The sequence below is a fragment of the Synchiropus splendidus genome, chromosome 5, assembly GCF_027744825.2.
Source record: "Synchiropus splendidus isolate RoL2022-P1 chromosome 5, RoL_Sspl_1.0, whole genome shotgun sequence".
In the NCBI taxonomy this organism is placed as follows: Eukaryota; Metazoa; Chordata; class Actinopteri; order Syngnathiformes; family Callionymidae; genus Synchiropus; species Synchiropus splendidus.
Window position 1 is genome coordinate 24,546,100 of NC_071338.1, and position 12,176 is coordinate 24,558,275.

A 12,176-nucleotide genomic window follows, 5' to 3' on the forward strand; every position below is an offset into this window, starting at 1 on the left:
GGTTACTATCCATCAGTTGCTGTGGTCATAATGTTACGTCAGATATTGCATTCAATGTAGATAACGACTGGGATACTTTCTTCAATTCCATTCAGTAGATTCGGTTTTAAATCATTGGGAAAACATTCATTTTGAGATGTATGATGAACTAAATGCTTCATCAGTGTTCGATTGGCGATGTCTTGGCACAGATGGACACGACGACGCAAACTCAGAGCTTCAGAAGTCAACTTCGACCCACGTGACAAAAACCACTCACGAGACCAGCAGCATTTTCCACTTTTATTGATGTCCACTACGTTGAAGCTACAGTATCATGAAGGTTCTCCCTTTGAATAATTTCATAAAAGCACTGCAGTCTTAAAAATTACAAAATATTTAACATACAAAATGTACAACAATACAAGGCTCGGTAAACATCAGCTAAACCTGCATTTCCCTTTACATTTACAAAACATTTCATTCATACGTGTGTGTGTGTGTACCTAATATGCAATGTCTGTGTACGTGAGTGTGTGTGTCTGTGTGTGCCCGTAGGAATGACATCCACTTCCGAGTATCAAAAATAGTGTGAACCCGTTGTTCGCTCTTTGGTTGTGACAGAAAACTGCTGGTTTAGTTTGGAGTTCCCCAAGCTGCTGAAAACTAGACGCCCCAAAACAACACTCACACACACACGTTTGAACAGTTACCGACGGTCAGTGGCTCCTGACAAGTCTTTAGTCGAGACACATAAGGCATCCTGAAGCTCCACACAAGCCACTCTTCAGCCGCTCGCCGTGTGGACCTGGAGAACTTCACCAATCCAGCTTTCAGTTATGTGCTGCTGCTACTGTTGCATAGCCGAGATACACAAGTGTGACAACACAGACAGACACAGAATGACAAGGCAGATGGACTGAGCTACAACACAGAATCAAGCGTCTACAACAAATCTAGATCTAGAGGCATCAAGGTCTTTTCTTATAGAATTTTTATGAAGCATAACACTGGACTTGAAGGCCGTTATTAACCCTGTCACGGCAACATCACAACGTCTGTCGCCTCATGGATGTGTGAGCTGCTCCGGTTACACACGAGTGTGTTGTCGTCCATATTTCACGATGATGCAGCCAGTAATAACAGATGAAAGTAAGATGGTGTGTATCGTGGAGCAGGCCGTCATTAGCATGTTAGCTCAACGTCATCACAACGTCAAGCCACTAGTGCAGCCTCAAGCGACGGATCCACGACGGAAATGATTTCAGTTGATCTCTCTTACTGAGCCTTAACAGTTATGTGAAAAGGCTTTGGACGAGACTTGACTTGGAAGCGTCCTTTAACTGGACAAGTGTGGAAATACACACATTCACATGGTATCACTCTGTTTTTACTTCAGTGTTGTTTCACTCGTGTCATGTGACATCACAAGTGAGTTATTAAGCGGTTATTACGCCAACTTGATGATGTAGTCAAGTCAAGTAACATCAGCTACAATGCAATGTGTAACTACACTTTAATAACACACATTGACTACAGGGTCGATACTTTACTGTTACATCTGAGCTCAACCACTGTTCTGTTGTTACGCTGTTGTGTGCTTCTGATGCAAGCGTCGGAACTAATGGTGTCACAAGTCTTAACACTGTTAAATGACGGGCTCATTCTCAAGTCACTCATTCATGAGGCGTCTGGACTGGAGTGTAGCCACGGTGACAGTGTTACTAACCCCTCAGCAACAGCGCCAGCTTGTGTCGAGTTCAAGGCATCAGGCAGACGTGTGAATGCATAGCAGAATCATTTTCACCTGGAAAGTGACTGAAAATCGTCAACAAGAACAAAAACAAAAAGCCACGCTCCTCGACTCGGATTCGCAGGAGCGCCATTGTCAAACACTCGCCGCAATGACTCGTCTGCGCACAAAGTTAGAGCAGGAACCAGCCTCGGCTCCTCCAGTCACTTATTGCTGCCTCGTGGGAACTGAACCTCCTCAGGTCAACTTGAAACTGATCTGTGTTTGAAACGCTACTTCCTAAGTGGTGATTCAAATTCGCTGGCCAGTTTCGAAGGCACTCAAGGGCCCCAGGGAGATTGGGTGAATTATTGCATGGATGAAATTGGGGACGAATCCGTCCATCCGGCTCGGTGTCAGGGACTTGTTGAGCCTCTGGTACCGTGCTTTAAGTGACCTTTAAACCAGAACCGAGTGTGGCTTGTAACGTGTTACCACCAGCAAAACTGAACCAATTGTGCGTTTGTGTGTTTAGCTTTGTGTTTGTGTCTATAAAAACAAGTGAAAGGGCATTGTGTGTCTGTGTTGTGTGCAGCTTGGTGTGTGTGTTTTGCATGGACTTGTGTGTCCACCGTTACCGGTGTGTTACAATGTTGTACAAGGACCTATGTGTGTTTCAGAATGCAGATGGGGTGTGTGTACATTTGTGTTGTCTTCTGCGTTAGCAAGTTTTAGTCAGTGGGTGGCGCCAGTCTTTCATCTGTTTCGAGGTTCTCCAGAAGCTGATCTCAGTTGTGTTCCAGATGTTGTGCAGCCCTGCAGTAGAGTAGCATTGTCATAGTAACCAGAGAAACAGAACCGGTCCAGAAATGTTGAGTTGTGCTGCAGTGTGGGAGTTTTGTGAACTCGACTCGGAAAGCTTGGGACCGAAACAGCTCCAGGTGCCTCAGACATCCTGATTCCTCAGCTGAGGGTGAGGAGACGTCCGTCTGCGGCGAGTCCGATGTGAGTGGTGAGGCCGGAGCGAGTCGTGAGCTACGACTGTGCCGGTGAGCGTCCGTGGGAGCCGGGCGTCTGGGACATGTCTCTGCCGATGATCTCGTTGACTGTGAGGACAGAGAGCCGTGTGTGAGTCAGTGTACACAACTCCAGCTTTGCATCTACACAACAGCTCATTTAATGTAGAATTTGAGTATAGTTTCAAGTTAGCGACCAGGAGAGGGCGATATTGTCACACACCAAACTGTCAGAGAGGGGGGCCGGTCAAAGGTCACCATCACTCCAACAGCAAATGAGAGAAACGATTCGGGTGACTCAGCTTCCGACCTTTGAGTCACAGGCATTTTACATCCAACAGAAAGTGACGTCGATCGTGACACCATCAGACGTTAAGCTTGTGCGATCCGTTACGCTCCCAAATTCAAAATAAATAACTCTAGTTCAGACGCCACGAGCAGCACAGGGGTGGAGGAGACACCCTTCCAGAATGAGAAACTCTGATTTAGAGTTCTGCGTCGACATTCATAAGCAAAATTAGAACTCGTAAATAAAGATTATGACCACCACTGTCAATAAGTGCATATCACGACCTGGTCATGATATCAATATAAAGGATCCACCTGCTTATTTCACCACATCACTTATATGCACATAATTTTTGTGACGTTCACTCCAGCAGCTAACTATAAGTTTAACTCATGGAAAAATAAACAAGATCCATGAAAAGACTCCAGATAAGACTCAACTGACTTGATAAAAATAATTTTATAATATAAATAAACGTATACCTATAAATAAAAGTATAAGATGAAAATGAATTCTTACCATCCACAACAATAAACTCACAAAAACAAATAAAGAATTACGGTCAGCTAACTTGACACAAAAACATGAGACAACATAGACAAATGAATACAATGATCATTGGGATCAATGGAGTCGCCGAGGCAACAGACCGTCCCCTCCATCAAACTGAACATTCAACTTTAAAACAGTTCCACAGGCTTCACTTCATCTCACAAGCAACTCATGAAGTTTCTTGTGTGACGTTCGAACGTGGATTTATGTTGTGTTTTTCGTTCGTCTGCTCGCTGTCACTCACTTCATCCTGTTCGCGTGGGAGGCGCTTCCTTTCCCATGTTCACACTCTCAAACACACACACACACACAAACACGCACACACACACACACACACAAAGACTGGCTGCTGAAGAAATCATGTCCTTGTTTGCATAATAACGAACATATGATCAGCCAAAAACATTACACCCACCTGTTAAACCAATTTTTATTATTATCAAAACTGTTACTATGATTTTTTTAGACTACTTAGCATTTATATATATATATATGTGTATATAGTATAGTATAGTATATATATATATATATATATATATATATATATATATATATATATATATATATATAGTTTGCATTTGCTTTAAACAGGACAACACATTTTAGCAATATTATTAAAAATTATTAAATGTCACAAACACAATCTGATTATTTTGTTTCATTGATTCTTTTGTTGTCTTTAGTTGTGAACTAACAATAATCAGAGCTTGTACTTGATGATAGATCATGTCACTCTATTTCATATATTCTGTTTCATATATTTTGATTTCATATAAACATACAGATACATATATATTATTTTGATTCATATATTTGCATGAAGACTTTTTTATTTAAGACATTTTTTTCTGATTATTTATATATTCATTATTTAATATTTATTGATATTTTAAAATAAATTCATAACATTGAAAGAGAAAATTCCACTATTATCTCAAATTGTAATAAATATATATAATAAATATATTTTTCTTTTCCACATCCCGTCACCATCGTCTCATCGGCATACTGCTGTCTGTCCGAAAAACCTTATAGTTTGAGAGGAGTGAAGTAAGTGGCGCTGCCAGTGACAGAGTGGCAGCGACTCTCCTCCTCTCAGACGGAGTGTGATGGCTGACGACAGAGCAGAGCAGGGATGATTCAGTGCTGCGTGCGCTCGTAGTACTCGAGTCTCTAAATGTCTCAGCAGGAGGGAGATCCTCTACAGATGACTGTCAGGGGGTCTCCCGCCCAAATATACACCGACATGCTGCTGCTGTTCCACTCTCCTGACTCACTCGTCTCTGGCCAACTAGCAGGAATCCAAATTTTCGTTTTCACAGTGAAACAGAAACATTTCTGCCTCTGCTTTGTTTGCTAAAAACTAAATCGGAAATCGAGAAGTTGAGCTGCCAGATGATTGGTTGGACACCCAGCTGCGCCCACTCCTTCCACTTTCACACACAAACCTCTACAGCTCTTTTGCAGAAAGACATGAATATATCTCACAAATATTAAGTCACAAACACTCATCATGAAGAGCCAAACTAGAACACACATTCGTCTGACCCTTGTTTCCAAACGAACAGCAGCGAGTCTCACCACACACAACAGATAAACAACACACATTTTGTCTAATTTGTATGTGACAAAACTACACTAAGAAATGAGCTGTTTCTCCATGTTAAAACACATGAATTACACATAGTCTAGTTACATGTCATTACTTTGAGTTCCATGCTATTACACCTTGATTCCTTGTTATTACAGTGTGTTAAAGACACAATGTGTTATTACCATGTGACGGTCTGAGGCACAGTCACACATACGTGAGTACACACTACAGCCTCACTACGTGTTTTGTTTCTTTATCATAAGACTACAAAATGCATACCATCACACAGTGTCTCATTACAACATATTTCATTGATGCTACAACAACAGCTTGTATCAAAGAACGAGACGCATGTTATTGTGCGACTAATTAATCCAATATATTGTTCTGAAATGAGCCGATACTAACCTTGTCGATAGCAAACATGTCATTCCTCAATAATGTGTCGTAACTGAACATACTAGCGATGCCTTGTGTTGTTACCAAGACACACCACTGAAAATGTGTTGTTACAATGTGTCGTTACAATGGATACGGTGTTACCGAACCATTGTTACGAACAATGAATTGTCAAACGTGTTTGACAAAAGACAAGACTTTGATCGGTTCAAGTCAGAAAAAGCCACCGTGTTTAAAGGGCAGATTTCTTTATGACTGTGTAGTAGCCGCAGCAGTGGTATATGAGTGCGTGTCTGTGAGCTCAGGGCAGCAGAAGGGACCAGACAAATGTAAAACTGGACCTTTATATTGGGCTGGTTCTGACATGAGGGCGCTGCAGCCACTGACTTTGTAGCTCCACCTTGAGCAGCAATGATTTCCATCATGCAAAAGTGAGGTCTGACTGACATTCACACACTCCACTCTGGTCAGATGGAAAGTGACTAATCGTCCCCATGAATCTCTGTGACACATTTAAGAAGTTCCCGACATGAACGTTCCTCATCACGTCCACCTGCAGGTGCAGAAGACGCCACGGGTCCTCAGACGAGGAGAGAACGTGAGAGCGGTGAGCGACTGCTCCTCACTCAAAGGCCCCTCCTGACTCACGCTCGGGGGGTGAAGGAGCTTTGGCCAGACCATCACAGAGCTCTCAGTGATTCATCAGCGGGTTTCCCACTTCATCTGACAATAAGTGATTCACAGAACCGCGGCCACCGAGGCTTCACCGGCAGGACCAGACTGTCGATGATCTCCAGGCCGGATCAGTGAGCGCCCCCCTCGATCCTGGCTCTCTGCAGGACCGTGTGATCAGAACCAGGACACCAGCTGACTCACTTCGCCTGCCAACACCACAAGCACACTTCTCCAGTCAGAGACGAGGGCAGACAACGGTCAGCAAAGACGTCCGGTCATCCTGGGCCGAGTGGCATTGGAGCAAGTGGCGGCTCGGGTCCAGACAGGGACCTTGAATAGCACCACACTGGCCCACGAGCTCCTCAGTTCCACAGACATTCACTGCACATTTATGATCACTTCTCATAGCTCGGAATTTGTTTCCTCAAATTCTAAGATTAGATTCACGTCACTTTTACCTTTCCAGATATACTGCATGCTTGTCATGGTACTGTTTCAAATATACTTTATAACATCAAACCATGTTCATGTACTTTCATTCTTTTGTTCAACATTCACTGTCCACTGTTCACTGTCAGCTTGAAGATGATTATCATACTTACTAATTCACAGGCTCTTCATAGCCTCAATATCATAGAGTATTAGCAAGTTATGACTCAGGCGGCGTCCCACTTTCCAAATGGCCTTTAACTTCATAACACTATTCACTCTTCTCCTCGCTAAATTTGATTTCTGACCACAAATGGAACACAGCGCATCAATCAGATGGAAGATATTTAGAGTCTCGTATCTTTTCATCTGACTTTAGAGAACACGTTTGGGAGGTCAGGTGGCTTGGATGGGTGAAGACTGTTGGAGATGGAAGAAGAGGAAGTCAGCCAATGAGCTTCATGGATGAATGTGGAGATGGCGAGGATAGGTGTGACCTTGGAGGAGGATAAAAGTTGAAGGTGAAGAAGGTTGAGGAGGAAGAAGATGAAAAGAAAAGGTGTGGGAAGGTGATGATTACAAACTCAAAAATATGTTATGTGTTACAGCTTCTCAACACGAGAAACAGGAAGTTGTTCTCTTCATTCACTCAGCCTGAACACCAGCCACGGTGGAACGGGAGTTAGCAGAGCAGATGTTGTGCTGTGTGTGAGGTGGCTCCAGAGAAGGAACAGACGATTGCTGTATAGAGTGGCGCCGCTGCAGGTACATGGTTCTCTACTCCCAGTTTCACCCATGAATCCCGTCCACATCAACAACTTTGCTGAACTATTGAGCAAATGTGCCTTCCACACACAGTTCACTGATCTCTCACTAACATCTTCCCCGTCAACAGCGTCACATTAAAATGAGTCACCCCCATCAGCGAGTGCCACTCGCTCTCATTTGAATACAGCAACTGCACCGCGGTCAAGTCCTGGCCTGTGGACCGTGAGAGTCGTGCTGACGAATTTCACTTTCCACTCAGAGGCCGGCAGAAGCTCCGGAGCTTACGGAGCGCGGCCAAATCCGCTGTTCATTTTGATGATTTAAAAGCATGGCGTCTCCACTTCGCATGTGGAGATTCAATAAGGTCTATTCCGTGTGTTTCTCTGGAGCTAGCTGGAAGATGTCTTGGCGGTTGTCGCTTCCTCCGAAGCCCAGCTGTCGCCAGAGCCAAGCCTTCTGCATTACACCCCGAAGTCCTTAATGGGATGGAAAAATGACACACAAAGTCCGTTTCCATTGAAATCACTGAGCTCAGAAGGAGCCACAAATGTTTGCCATCGTCTCTCACGAGCCGCGCGGTTCCTTCCATTGTTTACTGTGGTCTTAATCAAGAGTCGAGAGCTCTGGTGGGTTTACGGACGCTGCAGGCGAGCAACGTTTTCTCTCCAGTTTCCTCTCAGAAATAAGCCAGTCAGGTGAATTCAGAGAGAAACCCAGAAGATGCATCACAACAAGTGATTCATCGACTCCAGACACGTCAGCGGCTCTGCTGACTGAAAGACACAACTCTGAGAGAAAGGAGGTGCATGTGTGTCATGAACCTGTGAGCCTGTAGTGTGTGGGAACTCCAGTTTCCTCCCACAGTCCACTGTCCATCTCGCACATCATTCAATCACAAATTGTGACTGATTGATTTATAGTTTGTATTTTATTTTGTTCCTTTTTATCATTAAATGACACCCTCAAATTAACATTAAAGAGCCTTTACTACATATGAAACAATGATATTAAAAAATAAATAAATAAAAGGCCTACAAATTTGGTCAGGGTTGACGCTTTCTGATGCCATCATGCTATGACTGTAGGTACTGCTCTTGGATTTATTATTTCTTTTTTTGCCCCCAATTTTTTTTTAAATGACAGTTCAAATTGACGGAAATTTTAACCCCCAAACATGCTGACAGAATAAACAAGTACTTTTTTTTTAATTCATCTAATGTACATGAATTAATGTTTCAGCCAGTCAGCTCATGTTCCTCCTCGACCATGTTGAGAATAACTTTCACAAGGTTCATCTCAGGTTGACATACATGTATGTAACTTTCATTTATGAAAAAGAAAAAAGGATTTGACATCAACAAGCGACAAATTCTCTGAGCCTGATTAATGCAGACGGTTCGTCTTGTCCTAAATGGGTAGTAAATATTGCTTTTGAAACATTCTTTTTGAGTATCAATTAATAACGAAAACATTAAAAATGCCAGTGCGGAACTGCATCATAACGTCACCAGAGGGTGGCAGCACAGACACATTCTGTACCTGCGACTGAGGTAAACTGACCAGTACATCAGTTCTTTGTCCTTTATTGGTTAAAAACCACAGCGAAGGCCGTTGCCTCGATGTGGATGAACCAATAGTGAAAGCCGTTAGACGGCTAGGTACATATTCGTAGAACTGTGGTTACAATAGGTAACCCAGATTTTTTGGGGAGGTGGGTTGCAAAAAAGTGGATTCAGAGAAGCATCACAACATCCCACTAGTCAAGAAACAACAAGGTAACATGTTGGTTGACATTGTCGAGCTGAAGAAATGATCCTTCAGCGCTACGGAAAAGTTACTGAGCGCAATTTCAAGTTCTGTATCCATTTGTACAGATACTGTTTCCATGTGTAGACCGGTATTTTGACTCTCTCTCATGACTGGCAGTACAAGTGAGTGACGATTTTTGGACCGAATGAAAGATCAAATGAGATGATTATTACTAGGTTTAATGTATATAGCAAGGAGTGAAGCAGAAGTTGCTTGGCTTGTTTTGAGCACGCGCTCTGGCTGTAACACAGTGTCTAAATGACTGTTTCTGTTAGGAACTGTTGCAGTATGTTCCTTCCCAAGTTCAGTGTATCTGATGTAGTCGTGTCTTTGTGGTATTAAAGAATTTATCTCTGCGGTATCAGGACATGATCAAAGGCTGAAGTGAACCTTCTTTCCACGAGAAATGACTCCTCTGAGGTTCAAATGAAGCGGTTAGCTTGGGCCTCGCAGCAATATTTCATCTCCAGGAGTGGGAGACCTGACCACCACGTGGTCTTCAGGCGAGCTGTGTGTGTGTGTGTGTGTGTCAGTGTGTTGTTAATGTGTCAGTGTGTCTTTCAAACAGTCCAGGCAGCAGACTTCAGACTATTTTTAACCCTCAAAGCCTTGCACACACAGTCTGAGGCAGCTGAGCATTTGACGGGGCAAACAAAGGACCAGCCCGACGTGAACACACACACTCGCTCACTAACACACCTAGTTACTGTCCTTGCTGATAACGGTGAATAAATGTCTTTTGACACTGACAATTAACTATCACTTTCTTTTTTTTTGACAGAAATGATTGTCTTGTTCTTGTTGTGTGGTACACATCTGGATCATTTTGATTCGAGTAGATAAATGTCTTGTCACCTGATCACTCTACTCATCTACTTTAACCACAAACCCGTGGATCGAAAGCCCTCAGGAAGGGATAAGGTTTAATACACGTGGTGAGCTTGGCCTCCACCTGAGGGCTCCCTTCTCTGAACACCCCTGTCTACTCAAGTGCTTGTGACAACTTGTGAAACAGGAAATTCAGAATGTTGCTATATGAGTTGTGCTAGCTTTAGCCATCTAAATTCACTCACTTCAGAGTCGCTCAGACAGATGACCAGGTCAAACCACCTCAGGAGCAGGTCATAACTAAACTCTCTGCTTCTCCAAGAGGGGAAAGATTCCGATGAAAAGTTTGACCTTGGTCTAAATGATTCCCAGCAGAACATGAAACCTGAGTCAGGAATCAAAAATACTCCTCTTTTTTTTGACAGTAGCAGCCGTTAGCATGACATCACTGCAGTGAATTTAAGGAGATATTCGAGCACCATGTCTCAGCGGAGTGACCCTGTGGCGGTTTGGACGCTGAACTTGTCGATCCATCTGTCTCGTCAGTCTGTCCTCTCACCTCCTGGGTCTCTCTCTCTCGCACGCACACACAAACACACTCCACATTATGAAGCCCACAAAGACAATATATCAGCACACACAAACACACACCTCTAGCGTGCGTCAAAGGCCATCTGCCTACCAACCCCAGTCGTTTTACAGTGGAGGACCTCCAGGGCCTTCTCTGCAGGCCTGGGTGCTGAGCCTGACTGATGTGACGCTGCAAATGATGCTACGTTACCTGTTTTATTTTGCTAAATGTCAAACTGAAACAGTAAGGAACATTAGCTAAAACAGTTCTGACCAGCTGAAACACAACAGTTCGGTTTGTGTTGAACTTGAATGACACCTACGACTCACTGAGCTTTCTTCAGAGTTTGACAAATCATTCGAATGTGCCCTGTGATGGACAGGAGATGCCTCCAGGGTGTCCCCAGCCGCTGGCCCCACACATCAAGCATATTTCACTAGAGATAAATGAGTCATTCCACTCCACTCTTTATAAACATCAGATAAAACATACCTAAGACCACGATGTTTGCAAATGATACAGACTGGTTTTGAGTTTTTAAATAGCGTGTGCATTTTGTCAATGGAATTATGGCGGAGTACAGTTGTTTGTCAGGCCATGTGAATTTTATCAGTGACAACTCACACTGGTGGATGAAAGAAGGATCCCGGACGCTTATTTACGGTGGCCCCGAAGGGCAAACGACAAACACAAAAGAAAAATACAACTGCAAACCAAAAAGCGCATTTACAAAAACAGAATCGTAATTACAAAAACAAAATCGCAACCCCCAAAACAGAAACACAATTACAAAAACGGAATTGCGACAACTTTGATGCAAACCGCAGGAAGGGGGGAACCTGCAAAGCCTGTTGTTGCTTAGACAAATTGCACAACAACAGTTGCAATTTTGGTTTTGTGATTGCAATTCCATTTATGTAATTGTGATTCCATGTTTGTAAATGTGCTTTTTGGTTTGTGGTCATACTTTTCTTTTGCCCTTCGGGGCCACCGTACTTATTACATGAATAAGTGTCAGAACAGAATCAGAACTTAGGAACTGAAGTCCATGGTTTGAAAACCAGCTCAACATATTTTGCGCTGAAAACTTTTGTGTTCCAAACCAACATTCTCTCACAGGTCTAAATAGAGCTAGGAGCCACTTCCATTGCCAAAATAGGAACATACATTTATGACGACACCGACTGTGTATTGTGATTGCTAGTGAGACTCATGAGGAGGTGGAGGTACACAGGAGAGATGAGGAAGGAGAGTAGAGGCTAGGGAGAATATATGTCTGTCTGAATGAGGGAAGAGGAGGAAGAGAGGAAATGAGGGAGTGAAAACAAGTCCAGTATCTGGAGTGAATTATCTAGAGAGAGAGAGATGTAAGATGGCGAAGAAGAGAGTGCAGGCAGGGTGGAGGTTACCAACAGATAAGCAGGAACATACACTTTTTCCACAGGATTATTAAGCCGTCAATGAAGGGATGAAAAGTTTAGTCTGTAACTTAGTTGTCTTCACACTCTCTGCTGGACTATCATGTTTAAATCGGG

General features: G+C 43.3%; 1 protein-coding gene across 3 annotated transcripts in view; it reads right to left on the minus strand.

The window, feature by feature from the left end:
* Positions 1-269: 269 nt before the first annotated feature.
* The window catches only part of nfatc3a (nuclear factor of activated T cells 3a), a 62,200-nt gene continuing 50,293 nt past the window's right edge, over positions 270-12,176 (minus strand). For all 3 annotated transcript variants that reach the window (XM_053864516.1, XM_053864514.1, XM_053864515.1), the window contains exon 10: positions 270-2,817. In XM_053864516.1, coding sequence (XP_053720491.1) covers positions 2,747-2,817 — 71 coding nt within the window. In that variant the 3' untranslated portion in view covers positions 270-2,746. The remainder of the gene's footprint in view (positions 2,818-12,176) is intronic.